Here is a 26,774-nt window from a genome sequence, read left to right on the forward strand (position 1 = left end):
TAATCGTGGGATATTGGGAGAAATTCTTCCCTGTGAGGGCGGTGAAGCTCTGGCACAGGTTGCCCAGAGAAGCTGTGGCTGCCCCATCCCTGGATCCCCATCCCATCATACCACCCACACCCAAGGGATGAAGAGATGAACAGAGGAAGACCAGGTGAAGGATGCAGGCTGACAGAGCCTCCCATGCCCTAATCCCAGTTTTCAGATCACTAGGGAACATCCCAAACTACCAATTGTGAACAATCATTCCCATTTCTGTCCGTCTGTCCTTCAGCATGGCACAAGTGGGATGCCAAGCCAGAGAGCGCTCCCTCTGCCAGGAAGCAACCAGGCTTGTGTTTGGAAGCTGGGATATTCCTGGGAAGATGCTGCTCAGATACTGCTGGAAATACCACCCAGCAGTGACTGGGCTGGCAGAAAGGCAAGGAGACATCCCTGCACCAAATAGTGTGGGTGGGATGGACCCATGTAGGGTCCTGAAAGGCCGAAGATAAAATTAACATGAACAGGACTATGAACAAAAATAGTCCTATAAACTCAAAGCAACCTTTTCTTGTAGAAATGAGCCCTGAGGCAGAGGGCAGAGCAGGATTAAACCACCACTGGCGAGGTAACAGATCTCACTCGTGGCAGGGACGGGGCTGAAGACCTTCCTGTCAGCCAGGAATAAATACTCAGAACGGTCATGGTCCAAAGAGACCCTGGAGATCCCAGTGTGGGAGAGCATGTCCCTCCGTCACGGGGACACGCACAGAGCTCAATACCTGGCCACAACATAATTTCCAGAGTTAGATGGCTTGGGATTCATTCCCTACACACAAGACAGAAAAACCATAATTGAGGTGGATCTAAGTGAGAGTTACCTGCTCTGATGGGAGAAGGAGCTGCAGGTCTGCTATGAGAGCCCTGGCAAAAGGCTAATTACTGTGGCTTCAGCCAACGTTACTTAGCCCCCCTGCCAGGAGGATTAAATCCAGACACAGCAACAGTCCAACTGTGCAAACAACACCAATTTATTCTTTTAATGCCCAGCTCCCTTCAGTACCTGTTAACAAAGGCAGAATTAGTGTGCCTGGACAATGGACCCCATTTGCTTGGAAACTGCAGTTACTGGCAATGGAAAAGCTCTTTTTCTCCTTCCTCCACTTGTTTTCCAAGTCCAAAAGCAAAAAACTTTTTGGTCAGGGGAGCCATGTCTTTGTTTTCCATGACATTCGAAGGATCCAGGGGAAATTCCATCAGAATTTGCTCATCTTTCTACCTCTGCCCCAAAACACGAGGAGCAGCTGAAGCAACAGAAACCAAGGAGTTTCCTCAAGGCCCCTCAGTGCTCATTGCCTTTAACAGAAGGCTGGCTTTCTGAAGCAGCTAAAAGCTATTTTATTAGTCGTTTTAAAAATAAATTTTCACAGAAACACGGCAACCGACGAGAACAGACAGTGCTGGAGTGAGAAATGGCTCGTAAATAAGATACGGTGACAGACTCGTTTTCTGAGCAATGTGCAAACAGCTGCCTGCGAGTAACGTGAAATGAAGCCCCAGCCCTCTCCCCTCCTCTCCCTCCCCATTTCACAGAACTCAGCTGGAGGGAGCTTCACGTCAAGCTGCAAAGACAACTGAAACCATGAGTTTGGGGAAAGCACTCCCAAAGCCTGGCTGAGCACAATGACACAGAGCCCTCGGGGCTTCTTGTTTCCCAAGCTCTCACTGATCAGTTTGGAGTCCAGTGAGCCAGACCAGACCAGGATGGATCTCTCCCCATCACTCTCCCTCCTGGCCCCCAACCCCAGACCCAATCTCCCACTCCCCTTCTGATTATCCTGCTTAGTGCTCAATATGCCACCTTCCTTTCCTAATATTTATTAGGTTTTACCTACTTGATGTATCATCTACAGCTCCACCTTGTCCGGATACCTCCTTAATGTTCGGGTTATTTAAACAACACAGGGAGAAAACCAATATTGAACTGTCACATTTAAGATTTACCTTCCTTATTCTAGTTTATTTACTTCCTAGGGAAAAGAACCCATTCAGGAACTACTGGATTCCTGCAAGGTCATGTTCAGTAGTCAGAGAGCAAACCAGAGCAGTGTAACAGTGAGTTTTCTATTTAGCCACAGGGCAAGGTTTGCTTGGGAGTTTATTTTGCAAAAGCAAATGCTTTAAAAATGAAACCCAAACTCTTCCTCTGTGGAATCACTGTTTGACAGGAGCTCCAGAGACATTCCTCCATCTGCAGTAATCATTCAGCAAACTCCCCAAATGTCTAAAAGTCAGCCTCAAAGCCCTGAATTTTTTTTTTCCTCCCTTTCTAATTTTCCTTTTTGAAAGCTCCTGCCTTGCCCACCCTTCACACGGCTCCTCAAAGCACACACCACCCAGCTCTGTCTCCTCATTAATCTAACTCCCCCGTAATTGTGGACACGCTTAGAAGCCCAAGAACAAGAGGAAAGAAACCCTGTCCTTCCCTCGCAGCCTCCAAAACAAGGCTGGCTGCTCCTCCAACACAGGGTGGTCCTTTTCTTTTATTCTTACAACAAAAAAGTTAAAGCAAAGCAAGAACAATTTCTCTTACTGCTGCCTGTGGAAGCACATGAAATTAATTTTGTGCCCTGGGTACTTGATTAGGGGGTTGTTCACCACCAGCACGACCATAAAAACAAGGGCAAGAGTGTCTTCCAAACCACACTCAGTAATGTGATACCAGAGGTTTGAGAGTTCATTGTCATCTGTGGAGGCTCAGATGAAAAGCCCTCGTTACACAAGTGAATACGTGAGATCATTTTGGCACAACCCAGATGAATGTAAGAAAGGAACAGCAAAGCTATTAAGAGCCAGTTCTGAGACTCGGTCAAATAAAAGGCAGATTAAAGTCATAAAACAAATTCCCTGTCTTGAACCAGCTTTATCTCTCTGTCTGTTTTCACAACATGAAGGTCACACACAACTCTGCCCCTGCCACGTCCATCTGACAACAAGCAAGACCTTGAGCATTGCTGCTTCCCAGGAATAGATACCCAGTAAATGAAGAGCTGCCTCTCGTGTCTCCTGTTACAACATGCAAGAACATGGGGCAGAATAAAGCACCTGTTGCTGTGACAAAACATCAGTGATTAACCCAGCTGACTTCCTGAACAGCACTGCGCAGGCAGCAGTGGGCTCTGCCGGTAACTGGCAAGCATCCAGTTTTTAAATTCCACAAACCAGGTCATCATGGAATAGATACCTACAAGATTCGATGGCCAAGTTTTCTCTTTTTAAATCTGAAAATTAAATGTCTCAAGTTCATTTGGACAGTGGCTTATTCCCCCTTACCCCACACTTTCTAATGGGGCTGAAAAACTGCCATTGAATTTCCTGTTTATGACACAGCACCTTCCAAGCAGTCAGAGAAGGTCTGCAAATGAGGTTTTGAGCTTGACTTCCATGTGAAGAAAGTCTAGAAATGCCATTTGACATTATCAAAGGCTTCAGTTTCACTGGTTCTTGCCAGCAAAGCAAACTTTTCAGTGCTGGCACTTGGAGTGCAGACGGTTTTGCTGGAACAGATTAGCAGATCGTAGAAATATCACAAATGCAAGTCAAGTGCAGCAGGGTGAAAAGACAGAAGGTATCTAATGATACTTGTTGAAATGTAAACAGCTTAACTTCTCTCCTCATTGGATTACATCACTCACAAACCTGAGCTCACCCAAGTGAAAATACAGCTGGAAAAGGAAGTTTGGAGGGGCGTGAAACCAGCAAAAGGCTGGAGATCAGGGTTCACCCAAACACAAGAGTATCACATGAACACAGCTCAAGAACACGTCTCCATTTACAGATCTGAACAGCAGGTCAAGTGACTGATTTAAAAAAAAATTGTCACATTTCAAAACGAGAAATAAATCTTCAGAAGCCATGGATCTGCTTGTCTTCCCGAAGCACTGGAAGCTCAGCCTAACCAGAGGAAGCAACAGTGATTGCTCAGCTCGAGTTGCAGGCAATCAAGAAGGCCTTTTAGGGAAATGCATGTCAACAATAGCAAACCTATTGCTTGTGAACCCTGAAAACATAAAAAACCAGGAATTGCAGGGAAAATCCCTGCTGTACTTACTGGAAAGGACCGTGGTGAGGAAGATGTAGTCGGAAAAAGAAATGAGTCCGCATTCTCCGAGCGCATAGAAAATGCTGTCCTCATCGGCAAACTTCTCCCTCTCCTGGGATAACTTCTGTTCGTGCACCCGAGCCACACCCCAAAGAGAGGAGAGAAGCACCAGGTCAGACAGGGAAATGGAAGGCTTTATTCATATCCTTACCACCAACAAGCCATTCCATGGATGCACACACCCCTACTAGCTCCATCCATATCCAGTGGACCTTTTCCAGCCTTCGACTCTGTTCAGAAGAGTTCTGCAAAGATCGGAGCTTCCCCATCTCAAATGGGGGATAAGGAATTGCACAGGATTCGTTTGTTGGTTCAGCCCAGCTGAAATACACATAAATAAAACTATGGCCATTTTGCTTAAAATCTTTGAGATTAGTGGTAAAAAAATCAGACTTTAATACAGGATTCAAAAGGGAAATTGTTGTATTTCGGTGACAGTTTTTCAGTGAGACTCTGTTGCAGAAAGGAGCCAAGAAAGGACTATTTGACATGAACGTAAAGTCTGATCGAAGTTATGCAAACCATGTGTGTGTGCAAGCTCACAGGGAGGACTGGGCCTGAAACCAAACTCAATTTCCCTCTTGCTCCAGTTCTTTTCCATTTATCAGCTCACAGTATCTTTCTAAGCTAAAAATTCGAGTCCCTTTGATCTGCAGAACCCCCAAAGGCTGAAAAGGATCCATAAAACTGTTAGGGAATCCACACTGGTGACCCACTTTAAGGACACAGTAGGAGGAGGCACACGCACACAGAGAAGAATTAAATTAATACAAAGGAGAGTAGGGGTGGGTGAGGTTATTCCATGGAAACCAGGCCATGCAAGCACACACAGGCATAGTGAAAGCAAGGCTGGATTTAGGAATGGTTTTAGGAAAAACCAGTGACAAACACCACCACACGAGGGTCCAGCTACACAACTGTCCCCCACCGTTACCTCTGTCTAGCGGAGATCCCATCATATACAAGATAAAGGAAAGAAAACTGGTTAACCAACAATAAAACAAGCAGGCAAAACATCACATCACGTTGAACAGTTAGGCTTGCCAAGAGCAAGGAAAGTTTAGAGCAACCAGGTGGTTGCTGTGACTGGAAGCCGACAGAGATATCCCAGCAAGTGTTAGCTCATAGCTTCTCCACTGTGTCTGCAGCTGATGTCCCTCATCCACCTCAGGTTTTTGGTTTTTAGGGGCTTTTTTGGTTTGTTTGGTTTTGGGTTTTTTGAGAGAGAACTCACCATTGTATGTGATTGCAGAGTGGGGATGAACTCAGTTAATAATATAGATGAAAATTTAACCTGTATCTGGCTCAGGAACCACAAGAAAAGAGACAAAAATAATCATATAGACCACCAAAAAACCTACAGTTTCCAGGGAAAAATAGTTCAGCTCTACTGATCACATAAAATTGTTCCCAGTAACTCTGCCTTCACCACCTGGAGAGCACCAGGAATTTAATAAGAGGTGAGTCACTACCAGTAGACAAAATGCTAATGGCCTTCATTTGATGCAAGATAACAGCCATTTATGCTTATGGGGTACCAGGTTGAAATATCATTTCCTCAAAAATGGTATTGCTTCCATTCCCGTCGAGATGGACCCAAAGCAAAAATTATACTGATGCTGACATGAAGAACAAATAACCAACATCTGGTTTTCCTTTGAACCAGAGGGAGGATCTGGGGAGAAAGCGGCTCCCCGGTGACTGCTGCTGGAGGTGTTGCCAGCAGCAGCTCACCTGCTCCTGTGATTTATTGCCTCTCTCCCTCTGATTGCCTCTCTTGGGCAGCATTTATCATAAGCTAGCTATTAGCATCTTGCTCAAAGAATCCCATGAAAAAGTTCCAGAGGGTGGTTTATTAGTTTTTATGGGTTTCTTTTCTGCACTTAAAATTCATAGTCAGAATCAAACAGCTCAGAATATTCCTCATAAGAGGAGAGCACAACCATAGACTAACAATAAAAAAGGATATTAAGTTAGTTGCTCTCTGAAATATAAAGACAGATGGGAGGGAGAAGCATTTACCTATTTGCACCTTACTTGGAGCAAACAAAGTTAAAAAAAGTTATTTATTTATATTAAAATGAGCATCTACTTGTCACTAACCCAGGGAATACAAGCTGTAACTACAGTGCTCAGCTGCCTGTAGCTCGTGGAAAAGGGAATTTCTCCCACTGATCTTAAGAGAAAATAACAACTGCCCTGATCAATCAGATTTTCAGGTTCCCAGAGCAGAACAGAAGCTTTAAAAAGTTCCCAACTCTCCCATTTATTTTCCTCTGTCTCAGTGAGAAGCTGTGTGTTTGATTGCTTCCCATGAACTTTGTGGGAAGCTCACCCCACTATGGGAAAGGCTCAAAGCATTCCCAGGCGTCATTCCCCACCAGGAACACTATAGTGCAAGGAACCACAGATAACCTCCAGGAAAAATAAAATAAAATGAATCAATCTACCTCCTTCACAAAGCACAACGTGGGCTGTTGTCATCGCTCAGAGTTCACGGTGATTGACCCAAAGTCAGCTCTCACTAACACCTCAAACACCCTCTCCCACAGCCCACCTTCCTTCCAGCAGAAGGGTGATGCACAGCATCAGAACACCCAGGCAAAAATCCCTTTCCAAACCTCCACCCTCTTTTAGAGACACGTCATCTCCACAAATTAATTATCCGCAGCCTTTTATCTGAGCACAAGGTAATTCTCAAAGTGCTCAGTCAAAACAATCAAATGTCTTCCATATAACATTTTTTTCTGTGTTAAATCCACTCCCAAAACCAGAGTAATTGGCTAAGATCATTCAGCACACCCCAAAAAAACATTCAAGCCCGAGCATTCACGAGTCAGCAAGCCATGGGGAACAGTTTACAATTATGATGTACTTTTTAATCAAGCAGTAGATTCATATTTAACAAGCACACAGATGAGCAGACATCCAAATTAACATGTAAAAAGAAAAATAAATTCAAATATCTCACTGCTTTTGGCACAAGCATGGCTGTGTAAGTTCAGTGAGAAGCCACCAGTCCAGTGTCAGTGGAACAAAACTTGTGACAGGTGCTCAGGCAGATTCTCTTACAGTTCCAGACATCAATGACAGGTCAAAAAACAAACTCAAATTCAAGATACAGAGCTTGGCTTGCCCTTCCCAACTCAGGCTCCAAGCTCAAGCAGCACCAGGATGTGGGTTTAACAGATCTGTGCAGTGACCAAGCTCCCCCAAACCCACGTGCTGGAGGACAAAGTCATGTGCTGCATGCAGGCAACTCCCCTGAGTTTTTTATGTACAGGCTGGCTGCAAAGCATCCCAAGATACATCACAAACTTCACATATTCCACCCCAAAACTGATCTGCTGCTGGAGCCTCCCTTAAGTCAAGTACAGCTCCCAAGTAACAAAGGATTTGGTGGAAGAACCCCACCGAATCCTTACGTTCCTCACCAAATATTACCTTTATTTTGGATTTTTAAATTGTTTTTCCAGGGCTGAGTGAGTAGTGAAACACGGTAATACTGAATTATGCAAATCTGAAAAATGAAGGTGTCTTTTTGCATATGGAGGGATGCCTTCTCTGCAGAGGCAGAGATGGACACACAATGCTGGTGTTCCCATTCCTAATGCAGGCCTAGAAAAGCCTGAGCACCTAAATCCTGGCAGCTCCACTTCATCTGGCATCCCAGAAACTACAGCATTTCATTTGTGAAGAACACATTCTTGGGAAGTCTCTCAGAGCTGCCAGTTTGGGTTTCCATCTGAAGAAGGAAAGGACACTTTGGGCATATTTATTGCTGTAATTTATATTTCAGCACCACCTTTGCACTTCCATGAACCAAAGCTTCAGGAATTTATCAGCCTCATGTGACCACTTACGCCTTCCAGAACAACGATGAAGTGAATATCCATGAGAGATAATGAGTATTTCTCCAGAACCAGGAAGCAATTTTGTCAATTAGCTAGGGATTTTAGATGAAGAATGAACCACCTTTTACTGACAAACATCGTCATACTCGATTTGTTCCTTCTGAACAGAAACACTTCCAGGTGACCAATATTGTGTGAGCAAATACAAACCCATGAGTGTGGAGAGAAGTCACCTGGATGCAAAGCAATTCTCTTTCAGTCCCAACTGACCACCTTCAGTTTTGGAAAACATTAAAATAAGACATCTATTAATGTATTTCTTTCATGGTTAACTGTAGGAATGTAGGAAAAGAAGTCCTATTTGCCAGCAGGACAGGCATAGATTATTGCAGCTTTTTCCCAAGCAGGGCTGTTGAAAATCCAGGGAAATATATACTAAGAGACTTGGTAACAGACAAGGGAAAACCCTTAAGAAATTCCAGTGCAAACCAGCTCAGTGTGGTAATTAAAAATACAAATGCTTTCAACTCTGTCTGCATCAAAACACTGAAAACAGAGACATTTTAAATTTTTCCTCATTTTTTTTAAGATTTCAACTTTAAAGAGTCAAAGCCATGTACCTAGAGATTTCGGGCATCTCACTTTAAGAAAACTGAATTAAGAAATAAAAAGGCTTTCAGGATCAGATTTAAAAATTCAGCCTTTCAGCCCAAATGTTCAAAAGTCCTTTAGGGAAAAACAGATAGGGGAGGTCCCTCTGCACTAGGAAACACGGACACAAAAGGGACTTGAGGGAAAACTGAGGGATTTAAGTTTTTAAAGCCACTTCTATAATGTGGATGCAAAATAAGTAATTTTAAATACTCCGGCTGGCATACTTGTATCACTTTTCCTGTATCATTAAGTAAGAAAAAAAGTGTTTGAGGCTGTGATGGAAACAGCACAAGGACCTTTTGAAACTCAAACTTCTTTTAGCCATGGGAAAGCTCACATTATCTGGAGCCACTAGAAATGATCATTTACTATGAAGTGTGCACACCAACACAAGGAGACACAAACAGGTTCTCCACAGCAAATTGTGGTGGCTGAGTGCTGACCTTAGGAAGTGCTTAAAATTTACTGTTGGCAGATAATTCTGCATAACTGGCAGATAACACCTTTCAAGAGTATATTTTAATCAAGAGGTTTTTTAAACTTTTGGGTTTGGGGGGTTATTTTATCTGTGTATCTACACAGGGCCACAAAAATACAGAGCTGGCCATGGGTGAGGTTGTCCTGCATATTCTCTCACTCCAAATTTGAGCACGTCCAGGGAATGAAAACTTAGGCAGCAATTATTACTGCAGGTGGACTCCTGTGACTGGAAAGAGAAATGTACATTCCCTCCCTTCCAGCAAGGCTGTAAATATTCAAACCACCTTTCAAACAAAGGGCACCTGAAATGCAAGGCCAGCATTCTGTACAACCCAGAAGATCAACGACACAGACTTCCCTGACCCTCGGCAGGCAGCGGAGCCACTCATGCAAGGGAGAAACCCCTGCTGGAAAAGCAAATAGGGAACACCTTGGAAAAGGGACAGTCTACACTTGTGCTCCCCTCAGCCCTCTGCAGGGTAATGAAATCACGATCTGTAGGACCACAAGGGCGTTTTGCACCGAAATTTCATGGGGGAGGGTTGAAATTAGGTTCCTTGATGGCCCACATCGAGCTTCTAAAATGAGCTGAGTTTTGCCACCTTTGAATTTAAATGGCTGTTTAGGTCTCTGATGGAAATTGGGATGCTGCTCTCCCTCATCTCAGCCTGCATTACCAAGATGAACTCACTGTGTGGAAAATGCCCTGCTCCTTCTCTCAGACAGAAATCCCAGTGTGAGAGGACACGAGAAGGAAAATAATAATTCTCTATAAAAAGTGATTATTAAACACTGGCTCAGTTGACGAGGTTGGGGCTGTGCACTTGGTACTCACCCTCCAAAATCTTGACAGTTCTCCAACTCACCAATTCTCTTTCCCTCTCTGTCCTTTTTTTTCTTCACCTGCTTCTCCCACCCAGATTTTCCCTCCTTTTGTAGTAAAGTGAAGTCAAGCATCTCCTGAAACATTCCCTGCCACTCTCTCCATCCATACCCCTTCTCCCTACTAACACCATGTTGCCCGAGGACAGAGTTCTCAGAGCTTGCTTTTGTGTCCCTCAAGTATTAAGCATTAAACTAACACCAGCAAAACTATCAAAGAAATTAAAGCCAGAAATACCCCAGAAACCATTTTTGATTAAAAGACTGCATACACCCACTGAGGGCATATTACCAAGTTGTTTATTTTTCCCTAACTTCCCCTACGGATTTCATTAAGGTCACAAAACTACAGGGCAAACTCAAAGTGTTCAGAGATACTTTCCTCTTTACTTACTAATACTGAACGAACTCCCCTTTGGTTTCTAGTTCTTTTTCGTACAAAACATTTTATGAACTATAACAACTAAATATCTTCTACCTAACATATTCTTTAATACAGTTCACTCTACATGATTCCATAACTTGAAAAACTCAAGTCTGCAAATGTAACCTTTCCCAAACCTACACACCTTCAAATAGATGATGTTTCCTCACAGTATTAGGCCAGGGAATCAAACTAACTTTGTGGCCTCAAGGGGAAAACATTTTCCAGCAGAGCCAGCTCTATCACAGTCTCATCAAGCTGCAAAATAAGACAGAAGCCTCAGAGGACACTGTGAAACCAGGAGGGCAGGGAAACACACATTTGAGCTCTGCTCAAAGCAATTCCTGTTAATAGAGCCAGGTATTAATGGCTACCCTGAGGACTTCTATCCACAAGCCAAACTCAGGTATTCTGAAATAAATCCTTCAGGCTGAGGATCAAGGAGAGCACTCAGAATTATTTATTAGAGGAGCAGAGAGAAGAGGTGAGCATACACTGTCCCTTTCACATGAAAAGTGCATATTATGAGGTCTGAAGCACAAATTAATCAAAGCACATGCTGTCTGCTTTGTACCTGCCAGAAATCCTGGTGGGAGGGGAGAGGGTTAGAAAAGGGAAGAAAATGAGGGAATGCTTGGTTACACAAAAAAACACCACAAACCAGAATTAGAATAAAGACAAGTATCAGAGATATCAGTGGCTGGAAGAAACTCCCGTCAGGTACCTAGAAACCAGAATAAAAGAGGACAAAGAGCAACCAGAGGATTTTAGTAGGAGCCCTGTGGAAACAAGCAGCAGAATTAGGGACACAAAGAGGTAACAGCATGTAGATCTTTGTCAAAGCCAAAATGCACCACAACTGTTTGGCAGAGAAGGTAGGAAAAGAAGACACTTGTCCTGTACCTAAAGCAGCCCAGGTGCCCACAGGGATGTTTGTGCACTGTGTTAGAAACAATTAAGTATTTTCTTTGATGAAATTCAGTTTTATTAAAAACAAACCAAGAGAAGAATTTGCAAAGTTCAGTGTCCACACAGGTCCCAGCAAATAGGGAAACATCAGAACTAACTGAAGGAGACAGAAGGGTCAAGTTTGGCTGGGAAGGGAAAGCCAACAAGCAAAGAAACCAACCAATGTGGACAGGGTGCCAGAAAAGAAAGCCAAGAAGAGAAAAACCTCAGCTCAGCTTTGCTGGTTATCTGCAATGAACTGCATCTCTGCTTGCTTCCACACAGCCACAGGCAAGGATTTTGTCCCACCGTGTCCTTATGACACTTTTCAGGGATAGCAGAGGAATGTTCATACAAGTCAGTGTAAGGTAATTATCCATGTAAGAAGATGCCTCCTGGTTATCATGCAAATACTACCTGTGCCAGGATCAGAGGGTGAAGGAATTTAAAAGCAGGGAATCTGAAGTTGGACAGTGACATTTCACATGGATTATGGACCAGAATGGCTGAACACTTCAAGGTGTCTCCAAGCAAGCCACAGCCCAGCCTCACCAGTTCAACTGCAGACACTGGGGACACATTAATTTCAAACTCCGTTACAACAGACACTGGCAAGACCTCACACAGTTGGATTTAGAGGACTCCTCACCTGTTTTCATTGCATTTAAGCTGAAGAACATACCTAGTGTCCTTCTCAGCCAATGAGCTCCGTAAAGCAAGCACACCTGCACTTTACGCTGCTCTTTACTGAACTGTGATACTGGCTTTCAGTAAGGCAATACTTAGAGTTGCATCCTTTGCAATTAAGGTTTCAGAGGCACTTAGACATCCCAGGAGCTCAGAGCTCTGACCCAGTGTTTGGCTCCTGAAGGACAGCAGGACTTTAAGCTTGTCTCCCTTGCTGCAAGTTTGGGTCTATGGCAGCTGATCACACTCCGGTGGGAGCCTCATGCTCCAGCCAAAGCCCATCCACAGAGCAAAGGATCCCAGAAATTCTGACTAACAGACCAAGGCTACTTTCCTTCCCGCTTTTTCAAACCTGAGAGCAAGATCCTTCAATCCACCAGAAAAGGACGGTCCATCTACCTCCAGTCTTCTCCTTGGAGATCCTCCCCAAATACATTTTTTCAAGCTCCTCTGCTCCTGAGATGCTCTTTAAATCATCTGGAAAGAAATCTGCCTCCTGAGCTGACTCCCAGCAAGTGTTTTTTAATGGATGCACAACGTCAGGGAAGCTGAAGATACTCATTGCATTGGTCCATGGTATGATCCTGCATTTTACAGTGGAAGTGAATTCCAGATGTTTTACCAGCCCTTAGAGACACCATGTGAAGTATTTTCCTTGTCCTTCACCTTGCTTGGCATTACTTTATGGTATCCCCAAACATCTAGAGAAGTAAACACAAATGCTGGCAGGAAATACTTAAGTCATAAATTTAATTAGAGGGCGCTGAAAGCCTCTAATTACTTACTGCAGGAGGGGAAGCTGTTGCTGGTAGCTCAAAGGCTTTTGCTCTTATCAAGCAGTAGCAAGGAATTCTCCCTACAGGAGGAAAAAGAGCAAGTCAAGTGTATCCTAATTAAACTAATAAGCCATCTAGAGTGGGGGTTTATTTCCTAAAATAGGCTAGAGGTCTCTTAAAAGCACTCCAGCTCACCTTCACCTTTCCAGCAGGACGCAGTGCTGGAAGCTCAGCTGGGGGACACCTGGGAGCTCCCGTGCTGGCTCATCAGGCTGGTGGCAGGGTGGATATGTGGCTCACAACTGAGAGCAATAACATGAACAGCACTGTTTCTTTATTTCTTTGAGAGATTAGGCTTGTCAATCATTAATGCATAAGCCAAAAAAATCCCATCAATAAAGAGAGAGAGCATGAAAAAAGAAGATTTTAAACAAAAACTGCACGACAACTTACATAACATTAATGAAGCTTATGCCAGGTTAGACGTGCTAAGAAGTCTATACTACTTAGTGAAAGCATATTCATCACTAAAACATGAGTTATTTCTCCTACAGATTGGTTAAAAATGCATTTGCTTTCCCACTGCCAAATGCAAGAGGGAAGAGACAGTGGAAACACAGCAGACAGACAATAATGATCTGGGCACCTCCACACCACAGCACCCTGAGATTGTGTCTGTTCTCACATCAGACTTCTGCTCAGGCTCCATATGAAATGTCTGCAAGCTGATTAATACCTGTTTTCTACTCTGAATGAATAGTAATCAATGCCTCTTTTCCCTACTTTGCTGAGCTTGCTTCCCTAGGGAAGAAACCACCACTCTTAGACAAAAACAGAGCCACAGGTTGCCTCCCTGTACACAGCCCAAAAGCATGAGCCCGTGCTGGCACACACATCTGACCAAAGGTTTGTGTTGGATGAGTGTCTCCAGGGCTTTTGGTCTTGCATGAGTGAAGAAAAAGCATTTAGGCTCAAATTACAGGAGCATTGTTGCCATTAATAAGGCAGTAACATTTACCTCCCCCCGTCCAGTAAGCCTATAAATTATCAGTGGGAAGAAGGAGGGGCAGGAAGAAGGGAAAAAGGTGGGTATTATCTTCTCACCGTTGCGTTCAGTCACACATACAGCAAGCTGCCTCGCAAACCTGACACAAGCACAATACAGAGGCACATCACTCCCCAAAATCCTTTGTCAAGATCAGTCCTGATCACCCCACAACGGCCAATTGGTTGTTTTGATGGTAGTTTTACCTAAATAAAACAGGTTCTGTGAAAGGAGCAGCTCATACATCACCTCACTAATGCTGCAGCATTTAGATCTCAAAACACACGCTCAAAATTCACACAGATGCTACAAACATTGTCCTGGAATATGTAATTAAAATGCAACTAACTGCACAGACCTTTTAACTGAATCTCCTTCCAAATTACTGTGCATTGTCTTTGCTCGGAACTAAAACCAATCCTCTCTCCCACTCTTCGGCCAGGATCTGGCCCGTGGATTGTCAGTGCTCTTGAGCAGCACAGCTTGCTTGTGTCCAAATGTTCACAAGCTCCTTTCTCCTTAAAAAAGGAGAGGAAATTTCCAGTGATCAGGCCTATCTTTGAGTACCACAATTCCCATTACCTCTGTGTAACATCCATAAGGATGCTTAGGGGAACAGTGATGAACCTCTCACCCTTCTGCCTGAGCTCAGCAGCTCCTCCAGCACACAAAGGCAAATCCCCTCCCAGTAGAGGCTGCTTTGATAATCCAAGAGAAGCGTGTGGCTGGAACCAGGCACAGAGGGAGAGATGCAAAAGGGTTTTATCACTATGCAAGTGAAACCCAGAAGGAGTGAGGTCAGCTCTGCAGCACTTCAGTTGTGCTTGGCTGAGTAAAAGCAGCGTTATTTTTTTAAACTGAAACCCAAAGCAAGCAACAAAATGAGAACAAGTTGCTGTCAGATCAATCTACTATCAGCTTCCTTCATTACCAAGGGAGAGCCAAGGCCAGCTCATTTTATCCTCTCCTCAAATTATCCTCTCACCTGGACATTACCACTGCCCTAATAGCCATGGCCAGATGTAGCCAGTCCCAAGCTGTCTTTAAGCAGACAGCCAAGCAAACAAGAACCTCTATTTCTTCATTTTCAGAGCACGCTGCTTCCAGGGTGTTATTAGGCTGTGGAAAAATCAGGTCCCAGGAGAAGATAATAATAAAGCACAGTCCATTGCAGTCCCCTGAATCTGCTGCCTCACTCTCAGGCAATCAAACCACAGCACAGAGACATCCAAGTGCAGCAGCAACATCTGTAAGTTATACAAAAAGCTATTTCAGTCTACTACAGGTCAGAACCCACAGTGTTGAGGGGCAAAGGAACAGAAAGCTGAGTCCAAAGGATTTGCCTCTGGACCTTTTTATCCAGTGTGCTGGGAATCGCCTGCAGAGCACTCGGGAACAGAGGAGCAATTAGCAAAAATAGTGTGGGATTCAGCACTTCTTCCCTACAAACAAATCTTGTTTATGTAAAGCCTAAGGGATGGGAGTGATAGCATGACAAGATAAAATGATGAAAGTGAGTGGATGCAAAACAGACTGTCATGAAACCAGAGGGAGAAACACTGGGTATTTTGCAAAGAATATACGTCCTTTCTTTGGCTGGGTTGGTTTTTTTTAACCTCAAAAAGCAGACATCACATTTGTGGCAGGAGGGAAAAGAAAACAGGTGTTCACGACACGCTTTGGAGCTTTATGTATCAAAACTAACTGCCAAAATCCACCTCCCTGTTGTCTGTTTTCCAGCAAAGCCCTGCTCTGCTGCCTGGGTAACCAGTGCACTCGTCCAGTGCTCATGACAGGGACCCCAGGTATTTGATCATCTCTGTCCCTGCTAAACACAAAACAGGGAATTGCACACGTTCAGCCCTCATATATAAAGCTTTAAATTCTTTTTCCCCAGTGTTGAGGCTTTCTGGAAATGCCTGACACTCTGTATCAGGTGCACCCTGCAGCAATAGGGGGTGAGATGCTGATGCCCCTTTGAAAGCTTTATTTTCAGATGATGCAGGTGAAAATGCTGCTAAAAGCTGGAGGACCATTGTGTGCCACTAGTGATATGATGGAAAATTAACTAACCTGCAGTTATCTGCATCAAGGAGTCCATCTGAGCTGCCAGTCCTGGGGCAGAGCTGCCTTTAGCACACCAGTGGGATTTACAGTGTGGATAATTAGGTCTGTGATATTCATAATAACAGGCGGGATGCTACATGGCTCCACTTTCACAGGGAGACAAAACTAGACCAGAACTTGCTTAAGATTTTACCAAAACCTCTCATGACAGCACAAACACCCAGAACAGTTGTGCACTGCTGCAGGAAGGACCTGGGGCTCAAAAAGGGAACAGAGAAAGGCTGTTTGATAGGGGGGAAATACATGGTTGGGATGCAGAAAAAAAACCACGAGAGCACCTCCTTCCTTTAGGAATCTGGAGATAAGACTGGAAGGGAAAGGTCCACTGAGTTTCCCTTGAAATGGTTTAACTTGTGGGGCTCTCACACAGTCAGAAAGAAGCAGCAAAGAAATGTGGTTACAACCCATGATTTCCCAGCCCACCAGAATATAGGAAGTGGTAACAGTTTGTCTGTAAACATTAAAATAAGGTCCCTTTATAGTACCAATCTTTCTGTCATTACAGAGAAAGCACTGCAATGCTACTGAAAAACAAAATGCTCAGAAGAGAACACTTCACACACTTCATTTAACTTACACCCTCACACAGGTAATAACGGAAGGATTCTAGGTCAAAAAAGCCATTAAATAAAATACATGTAATAGTCTAATGTGCTCACCTTCCCATCGTAGCGTTTCACTATGAACTGGTCCAGGCCCAGGTCTGAAAGAGAAAAAAAAATACGTACAAAAAAAAAAAGCTTTTATAGCGTAAAAACAACTATTTCTTGTGTTTTCTGTTTGAGAGGACTGGAAAGTAAAATGCACAGTATGAGTAACATCTGCAGAAACTGTAAGGACAGGAGGAAAAATTTATTTGGTTTTGTACATTTTGTACTTTGCATTTTGAACACAAAAAACCACCAAACTCATGGAATCAGAGAAGAAAACCTCCTTCCATAGCAGGGCCAGCAAGAGCTCAGCAACCAGCACCTATCAAGAGCCTGAAATACCCTCCCCAAAGCAGATCCTTGCACTATTACCAGGCAAACATTTCACCTGCGACTCCTGGTGGTTTTATTAACTCCTTTTGAATGGCTCACAAATGGGAAAACAAAGACTTGTTCCCATAGTTAACTGGGATATCCCCAAACAAAGCCAAAGCTTGTTCATATTTGAGGATAAAATAAATAGATTTTAAAGGAGGTAAGTTGTAGATGCATTTGCAAGAAGTGGAGTTCTTTAGCTGGATGGGAGGAAGGCAGGAAGAGGGATTATTTACACCAATAAAGTCTCTCATACCGTCACAAAATGCTTACTTTATGTTGAAGAGGGGAAACAAATATCCCAGCCTTAGCTGAGTTAAGGCACAAAGCCCTCCTCTAACCCACAACGCCCAGCAGGCTGCATCTAACACCGGTGATGGCACATATAAGCAAGATGACAAAAAAAAAAGCAGGAAGATCAACTGTCTGATCTTTGCAATCCAAAGTCAGGAAGATGCATCCTGAGAAGAGATTAAGCGCAACTCAAACCGAGCACTTCCAGTAAAACTCAGGAGAGCACAGGCTGATTTTTGGTGCTCTGAGGAATAAAACCCCTCTGCAGAGCGACGTCTCGTGCATTTTCTGCCACTGTTTATGGTAATTAGCACATCCTCATTTCAATTTAAATTAGAAAATAAGATGGAAAAACTAAAATGAAGCCTTCCCCATGCCTGCTGCGTCACCTGCTTTTGAAAGAGGCTAATGAAACCCTTCCTGTCTACTGGAAAGTTTCATGGTATTGTGCAGAAAATGGAATTATTCATTGCTCCAGGGTGACCCCCTCGCCCTTTGTGACCCAAAGCAGCTACAGCTCCAATTTCAAAGGTCAAGGCAATTGTCGCAGAACTTTCTGCACTTGTGAAAATTCCAGCCAGAAAGCACCTTCTCAATATTTTGTGGGTCTGATAACAATGCAAATTGCATATTCATACACATATTCAGACTTCAGTCTTCTCAATTTTATCCTCCTCCAAGCTGTGGGTATAAATGCAGTAAGTATGGGTGCATTTAGAGGCAGGATTTGTCTGATAAATGTGATTATTATACTACACTTCATGTGGTCAGAGCTCACCCCAGCCATCCATCTGGATGGTGACTTAAGCTGAGCTTATGTCCATGTGTCATAATAAAGTCATTTCTCAGGAGTACCTCCTTTTCCCATGCCAGGAAATGCTGCTGCAAGACAGAACCCTGACAGCCTGACATTATACATGTACTCATGGAAAGCCAAAAAAAGGCCATGGGCTAAAAATAGCAAGTGAAAGTATGGCACCCCCTGCAACTGGACACTGGGAAAGCGAACAGGTTTCAGTAGAGAGCAAAAATGAATGGATGCTTGTCTAGATGAACAGCAATAAAAGATGAGCTGATAACTGTCATTTTATATATAGAAGTACCAAATATATTTCTAAATAATTATAATAAATATTTATGTAATAAATCAGTATGTAAATAATGGTGCCTGGGCTGTGCCAGCCATGGGGTGGCCACAGGCCCAGGGCAGGGCCCGTCCCCTGTGCTGGCCCTGCTGAGGGACCTCAGGGCTGTGTCCAGTTCTGGGCCCTCCTGGCCAGAGAGCCCTGGAGGGGCTGGAGCGTGTCCAGGGCAGGGAACGGAGCTGGGAAGGGGCTGGAGCCCCAGGAGCGGCTGAGGGAGCTGGGAAAGGGGCTGAGCCTGGAGCAAAGGAGGCTCAGGGGGGACCTTGTGGCTCTGCACAAGTCCCTGACAGGAGGGGGCAGCCGGGGGGGTCGGGCTCTGCTGCCAGGGAACAGGGACAGGACAAGGGGAAACGGCCTCAGGCTGGGCCAAGGGAGGTTTAGATTGGATATCAGGAAAATTCCTTCACCAAAAGGGTGGTCAAGCGCTGGCACAGGCTGCCCAGGGCAGTGGTGGAGTCACTATCCCTGGAGGGATTTAAAAGCCACACAGATGTGGCACCTGGGGACATGGTTTAGTGGTGGCCTTGGCAGTGCTGGGCCAATGGTTGAACTCAACCCTAAAATCTTTTCCAGCCCTGATGATTCCACAATTCCACTGCACACACAAGCACATTGGCTCCCACCAGCGTCTTATGGTCACCCTCCCAGCCATGCACAACCATGTCCCATTTCCTCTGCTGCATCAATTAAGCTGCACACTTAAATTCCTCTGTGAAGTTCCTCTTACATAGGACCTGAGAGAAGAAGCCAATTCAAAAGCTGAAAAGGGGCATTTATGTTCAAGGCATACAGTTTTACTCTATACATTTTCCTTTTCCAGTACAGTTTATTTTCTTTTTTAAGGACTTAGCTGCCTGTTTTTCCACAAGCCTTTAAACCTGACAAAAGGAAACCAACAAAGAGGGTCTGTTACCTGGTGCCTGGGGTCTGTCTTTAAATTACATAAAGACCCCAAGAGGTTTTTAGTCCAAGTTGCTACAATAGGAATTCAGAATTTGTGCAGCCAGGAGAGCCAATGGAAACACTGCATGGATGAGGACAATCACAGCTGAACAAGGGAAGGGAAGAATGTGAGCTATTACAGCTCTGTTTTTCAAAAGGCAGAGTGCTGTGTTAAAGGCACCACAGGAGTGTCTCTAAGTGCCACACTCCCAAGACAAACAGTCCCTGGCTGGGCTATTGCTGCCGAGCTGCAGGAACACAGGCTAATAGGCATGTTTAACCAGGAACAAAGAGCTTTTCCACCTTTCACTGGGGAGCAGGGGCTGAAATAGCATTCTGCCAGAAGTGGTTGAAAGGATTTCCTCAAGAAATGCAGCAATGAAATCCAGAATTTTCAGGAGGATACCTGGCTGCTTCAAGCTTTCCTGGGACACACACCATGGCTACTCTGGATTGCAGAGACCGCCCAGAGCTTCAGTTGTTGTTTCTGTTGAACACACCCAGAGTTTCCACCATGACCTGCCCCAGAATATGCTTTTATTTACCTGACACCCTGTACAACACCTCAGCTTTCCCTACGCATCCCTTTTGCTCCTGCAGCCAAGGGCTCAGTACCAGCCACTCACTGCCAGCAGCATTCAGTCACCTGCAATGATTTCCAAATCAGCTTCCCTGGAAAGTTTAACTACCACTGTTTATTACTCCTACAATTTCTGATACCACCTATCAGGGGCCTGAAATGAACAGCAGCACTGCCACGGAGCACCTAAGCACAGAGCACCACGAGAAATGTTATTTCAGAGTAGACTGACACCATTTGCTCACCAATACCAGGGATACAGGCTGCCACTTTTATTCATGTGATGGTACTTTCACAGCACTCTAAAAATAAAAATGATTCAATATAAAGCAAAAATTACTTAACACTCACTGCCTGCCACAATGGGGAAAAGAGGGTGTTCAACAGCAGAACCGTACTCCCTGCATTTACTTCCCTCATTTTGGGCTGGGGAGGATGTTTTCGTGGAGAAGGATTGAATTATGTAAAGGAAAAAACACAGAATAACTTGTTCTTAGTCTTGTTCAGCAATAGCCAAATCTAAAATCAAATGTTTATTATGTTCCTATTGATTAACAAAAACATACTTTCCATAGATTTTCTCAAAGCCAGCTAATTACCACACTTGATAAATATCTAGACAATCACTAAGCTCTTCATGTTATCTTGTAAAAATAAATCCATAGGCAGCAGGTTATAGACAGCAGTTCTAAAAACCATTTAAAACACAAGCTTCCAGGAGAAGGACAATTATATTACACCAAGAACACGGTTGAAATCAATTAGAAACCATCATGATTTCCTCTGGGATACCAGCAGCTTCCCACTGATGGAAAAACCTTTTCAATTCCTTCCAGTCTTGATATCCTTGTCAGATTTTTCACGTTATTTGGGTAACATTCACTCATGATCTGCTTTTTCCCCCACTGCTTAATATATAACATGGACTCTTTTTTTTGCCAGCAGATGAATAAAAGGGCTAATTATGAAGACTGAAGAGCCTGCTAACTGTGCTTGTGATATGCCACAGGCATATTATTGCAGGAGAAAATGCAACTTGTCCCCTCCAGAGCTGTAATCCAGCTTCTGATTGCTGTATTCAGAGTATTCCCCCTCTGAATCTAAAATGTAACCTGCAAGCAAACAATGAGCTGCCTGAGATTTCTCAGGGGACAACAGCCTCGGGCTTGTGTTCAAGTGCAGGACTGTTTTGTTCCAGGAATGAAGGACCACGGGACTTGTTCTCATCTAGCTCCTCCTGCTCCAACAAGCCAGTCAGTCTCACTGTGAGACATGCCTTCCTAACACACCTGATCAGCCACACCAACCTGTCACCTGTATGGGAAGCCCTCACTTATTTGACTTTCAGCACATAAGCATACATGTAAATGCACCTCTCGCTCCTCCTTGGCTCTTTTCCTGGGGTCTCATGTCAGGCATGACAGGCTCAAAGACGATTCTTGCCTAGGAATTACATATTTCCACAAAAATTCCACAAAAAAAGAACCCCAGCTTGTACCTCTGAGTTACCTCTCACTGGCATCCTTTTCCTGACGACTTCTCCCTGAAGGACTGGAATCCCAGAATCTCTGGCTTCCTACTAGGTCTTAAATATCCCAGCTGAACACTTTGTGTAACTTTAGGGATCTGTACCAGCCCAGGGAGTTCTCCCCTCTCCATCACATGAGTGCTTGTCACAGCTCCTGGCTGGTTCTACAGGAGATCAGATCCGTATTTCTAAACTTTAATCAAAATGACAAATAATCCACTCCAGAAGCCAGCTTGTGCTCAGCTTCTCATGAAGTTCAGACACGGAAAACAAACCATTTCTAACAGGAGAAACAAGCTGTACACTCGGATCCAGCCACCAGGAATCAGCTCCGTCCTTCACGGCTCCTCTCCTCCATCACCATCCCGTGCACAGAGCCTGCAGGGGCAGAGCTGCTGCTTCTGGCTGCACTCAGCAGCATGTTTGGGGTTTCTTACACTCAAACAAAAAACCTTCCAAGGGCTCAGATATCTGAGTTGCTGCTCATTATGTGGTGAAACTTGAAATGCATTTTTCCTATGGCAGGAGTCTGGGATAACCAGCGAGGTTAATACAGGGATGGAAGAGCAGGACTGGTTTGGAGACAACCTGCCTTCAATTACAGCATGCTGGGATGAGATACAAGAAGTATTTTTTACTTCTTTCAATCCTTATTGCAAAGGCCATAAGAAAACTGATACTGGCTGAACATGACACAGCTCCTTCTTAGTCCAGGATGCTCCAAAATACTCACTTTCCCCAGGAAAACAATCAGTGCAGAATGGACCCAGAAAATCTCAGGGAAATGGAGGGAACCCTTGCACTTCGCACCAGAGGGTTTTCAGTGTATTTTCAGCAGGTTTGAGACCAGGGTACCAAGGAAGCACCAGGTAGGAAACAGCCATCCATCCCTGTCCATCCACTCTTGGAGCAAACTTATCTCTCAGGTACAAGAGGATGTGGGAGGAAAAAAAAATAATACAGGACTGCAGGGAGCAGAAATCACCACCCACGCTTCTCCTGGCACTTGAACTTCCCAGATAGCACAGAAAGAAATTATTTTTTTAAAGCGGCTTTCAAGTTTAATGCCATTCTTTGGCTTCTTCTGACAAACCATTCCAAGCTCAGCAAGCGCACGTCATTCCTTAAGCACAGCTTTGCCTACTTGGGAATGCTGTGGCAGGAAGTTTGACTGAACCAGAGAAAGCAATCTACAGGAACTGAGGAATTGGCATTCATTTTCCCCAAGCTAGCAAAACACAGGCTAGAATTAAGCTGACTTTATTGACAATAAATCAAACTTTCCCCTACGTAATCCATAAAAATGAATCAGGCACATGATACCTCACAGTAGATGAGCAGTTTAAATACAGCAGGGACTCAGCTACCTCATTACTCCAGATCACTTATATTCCACAGTGTTTTCTCTCCATAAAACAGCAGAGGCATTTACAAGAAGTTACTCCCTGAAATTACGAACTGCAGCTTGAGCACACTGAAGGATTACCTCAAAGAGGTTTCCCAGGAGCACACCAGGCTACATCACAACCCCAAGGAACACCTTGGGATGAAGGCAGGATGCTCCAGCCCCAGTGGAGGGCACACCCAAGTCGTGACTCATGGAAAAAGCAGCCCCAGCATTTCCCAACTAACCTGTAACCTAAATTATCCTATGAGTCAAAAGCACCAGCAGGGTGTGAAGCACAGAACTCATCTGGCCAGCAGGTAGCACTCTTTGTTTTCAATTTCTGATCTGAAAACCAGACCCATCTTTCTTTTGTTTTTTCCTACCAGCTTTAAAAACATTGGAGAACAAATTTATGGCTGGTTTGACTTCATTGTAGCAATAAGTGTTTTAGTCTTCTACTGTTCACTATGTATTAAAAAACCCCATTTACTGTGATTGTGATGATGTACAGAGCTCATAAGGAACCACCACCCTAGAGCAGCTCCATCTAGAAGTAAATCCACAACAGTAAGAGTTCTGAAGACAGATTTTTCAACTCAAAATCTGAGATGCCTACCTTCCTGCTCTGCCTGCTGATGGGCAGCCCAAGCTCAGTTTCCATCCCATTCCATTTGCCAAGAGCACCTAAGGCCACTTTCTTCCCTTACAAGCTGCTGTGTGTCACTGACTGGCAGCATTTGCAGGCACTTAAAGGCAGTGACTGGCTTCACGGGGCCATTTCAACAGCCAGGATAACCATGGGAATACAGTGGGAAGTGAGTGGCTAAGACTGATGAGTTATTATTTCCCATTAGTCCCCTCTGCTTGTCTCTGAAGGAGGTGTTGGCTGAGCCTCTTCCACCTATTTTCTTTACACACCTCAAAATGCACCAAGCACGTGGAAGAACTAAAAAAGGAGTCAGATGTGTTGAAATGAAACACAGGATGTTTTTTAAGCTTCCAGACAGGTGCTACTGCTTTTCCAAGTAGCAGTTCAAGAAGTTGCAGATAGACAGGATGGTAACCTACAGCCATTAATTCACATGGAAACTACAGCCATTTCCAGGCCTTGATGGAAACCTAAATATCAATTCACCTACATGCTTCAAACACTAATGCCAGGATTATTTTTTTCTTCCCTCCTGCACACGCTTCATATTGTTATTTTCTAAGCGCAAGGGTACACAGTATTTATTTAGCAGCTGTCATCTAAGATATCAAAACAGTTTCACAATTTGGACATAAACCCCACACTCAAAAAGCTAACATTTGGGGGCTGGAGTTCTTCATTAATGTCTGCAGAGACAAGGGGAGTTTTAATTTGACAAAAGACTGTTTCGTTCTTTGAGATGCAACGTGGGAGACCAAGAAACATGAATCTCCTCCAAAATGGAACACAGACAAAAACCTCCTGACACCCCACCAACACCAAATATTCAGGACACAGCTTTCCAGACAAGAGCAAGGTGTCACTCTCCCACTTGTTGATTGCCAAACCCCCCAGCTATCACAAGTGATGTGTTTGTCTTTAATCCACAGGGAATTTGAAGATGGCAGAGATGAGCCCTACCCTGACACGGGACTGCCTCAACCCCTTTAGGTTGGAAAAGGCCTCTAAGATCATTGAGACTAACCTTTACTGCTGAGGTTCTCCTTGCCAAAGCAACCTCCTTTTGTAGGTTTGGGAAGTGTTCCAGTAAAAGGTAATCTTTCCCTATTAAATATAGGAGAAAGGCATCCCATCTGCTCTTCAAGGGCTCACACCAGCCAGATCTGCTACATTGCATCAGCATTTCGGAAACATGAAAGGGCTCAGGCTAATTTTGGGCTTGGAGCAGGAGAGCTTCAGGAGATGCTTTCTAGCCCTGGCAATGAGAGCTGGGAAGTTTAAAGACCAGGTAGCAGAGACTGGGGAGTACCAGTTCCCCTGACCACCACCCACACACCACTCACTCTCTGGCTGTTTCTCGTTGGGGGTGATGGATCTCACGAAATCCTGCGGGGTCATGAAAACCTCGGACTCGCCGTGCTCGTTGATGACCTTCAGTGTGGCAAAGTATCTGAAGATTTTGTCTGGCGTGGAGTAGGCTCTGATCCTGTTCTCGTATTCCATCACCTGGAAATGAGATTTAGCCAGCATTAGATGGGCACTGTTCCTGCCCCACAGTGACTCAAGTCCTCAAAGAGATTTGCCACAGGACAAGTTGCATGCAACAACACAACTCTGGACCCTTTTGGCATTATTCCTTTCAAAAACCCTTTGAACAACCATGAAAATTGGACATATCAGCTGCTAATGTCCCAGGATTAAGAACAAACACTAAAAATGTTTATTATGAATAAATTTAGACTCTTCATGGTGGCAGAAGAAAAACAAATTCACAAAATCCCTGAAGGTGCTTTAAAAACATGAGCATAAGAAAAAGCACTGGCATCACATTTATGAATCTAAAGCAGCCCAACATTTTAACCACAGCGTTGAAGGGTTTGACTTGTGATTAATATATGAAGTAAAAGAAAAAAGTCTTGGAAAGCTGGGAGAAACCTTTACTTTCAAGCAGAGTCCTGGAAAAAAAATCACTTGGCACCACAGCTGGTTGCTCAGTCACCCAAGATCATTTTTTCCTCTTTTCTATCGCATTGGCAGAATTCCCCAGAAACTCAGTCCTCCCCACCAATCTGCTTCTTCCTAACTCTGCCAGCAGTGATTTTTTTTGTACCTAGAATCAGTTTCCCCTCACACATCCGGAATTAATCAAAGACAATAGAAAGCTTTTCTAAACAAAATCACAACACAAGGCCACAAGGGTGGAAAAAGGCACAGACACCTACACTTCATCATGTATTAGCATGGAAAACTTTCCTCCTTACTTCAGCTTTTCATTCCTGCATTATATGCCATGTTCAACAATCCATAATGTACTTGAAACCTGCAGCTGGCCCAGAGCCCCAGGAGGGAAAAAGCCCAACTGATGATGTACTGCAAGAGAACAAGCAAGATCAAGGCTACTGCCAAGGCAGCTGCAGATCACTCCTGGCTTCGGTCCTGGTTCAGCCTTGTCCTTAAAGTCAAACAACTTCCTCAGCCTGATGTTTATCAGACAGAAAACACCCTCTTCTAGTTTTTCTTATTTCTGGCATAAAACAGGCCAAATGCTTTGAATCCCCCAAGCCAGGCTTTGGTAAAGCAAGCCAGTCTCCTCTTTATCTGCCCCAGCTCAGACCTCCAGCAATGCAACCACAGATGACATTATCTAGAATGACAATACCTAAAGCATTCTCTCCCCTTGTCTCTGCACCACCACAGCTTTTCCTTAATTCACATGTCCTCGCATCAACCACTACAGGCAGTTCCCTCCCTCCCTCCTTCAGGAGAAAGTTTTTGTCCCTATGCCCTTTGCACCTCTAATCAACAAACCTAATCCCGCTTTTACTGCTTCAGTTCACAAGGTTCTCCACAGATAAGGGCATTGGAATGCAGGCAATTGCTTTATTGCCAAGCTCCAAGTCCCAGCAAAAGATGATACCCACTTTCCCACCTCTTTCTGGCTTTGTCTACTGCTCCCACCTGGCAGGAGGCAGCTCCTTATGCCAAAGTGATCTTTCCACTCGTGGGTACAGGCCCACATCTCCCTCCTGCCTGACCTGATCTCATGAATAACACCCCACCCAGCTTAATCAGCCAGAAGCAGCTCAGTATTTTTACCTTCAAGCAAGACAAACCGAAGGACAGTATGAAACCCCAGACTGGAGCCAAGAGCAGACACCACAGACCATGACCAGCATCCTCCATCCATGGCAACCCCTCAACAC

The 26,774-nt window shown here is 44.3% G+C and overlaps 1 protein-coding gene across 1 annotated transcript in view; it reads right to left on the reverse strand.

The window, feature by feature from the left end:
* Window positions 1-26,774, reverse strand: part of MICU1 (mitochondrial calcium uptake 1) — an 84,726-nt gene that overhangs the window by 34,868 nt on the left and 23,084 nt on the right. The window contains 5 exon segments of the mRNA XM_039554419.1: window positions 4,094-4,208; window positions 5,079-5,084; window positions 11,013-11,024; window positions 16,681-16,724; window positions 24,915-25,077. Coding sequence (XP_039410353.1) covers window positions 4,094-4,208; window positions 5,079-5,084; window positions 11,013-11,024; window positions 16,681-16,724; window positions 24,915-25,077 — 340 coding nt within the window.

The sequence above is a fragment of the Corvus cornix genome, chromosome 6 (genome assembly GCF_000738735.6).
Source record: "Corvus cornix cornix isolate S_Up_H32 chromosome 6, ASM73873v5, whole genome shotgun sequence".
In the NCBI taxonomy this organism is placed as follows: Eukaryota; Metazoa; Chordata; class Aves; order Passeriformes; family Corvidae; genus Corvus; species Corvus cornix.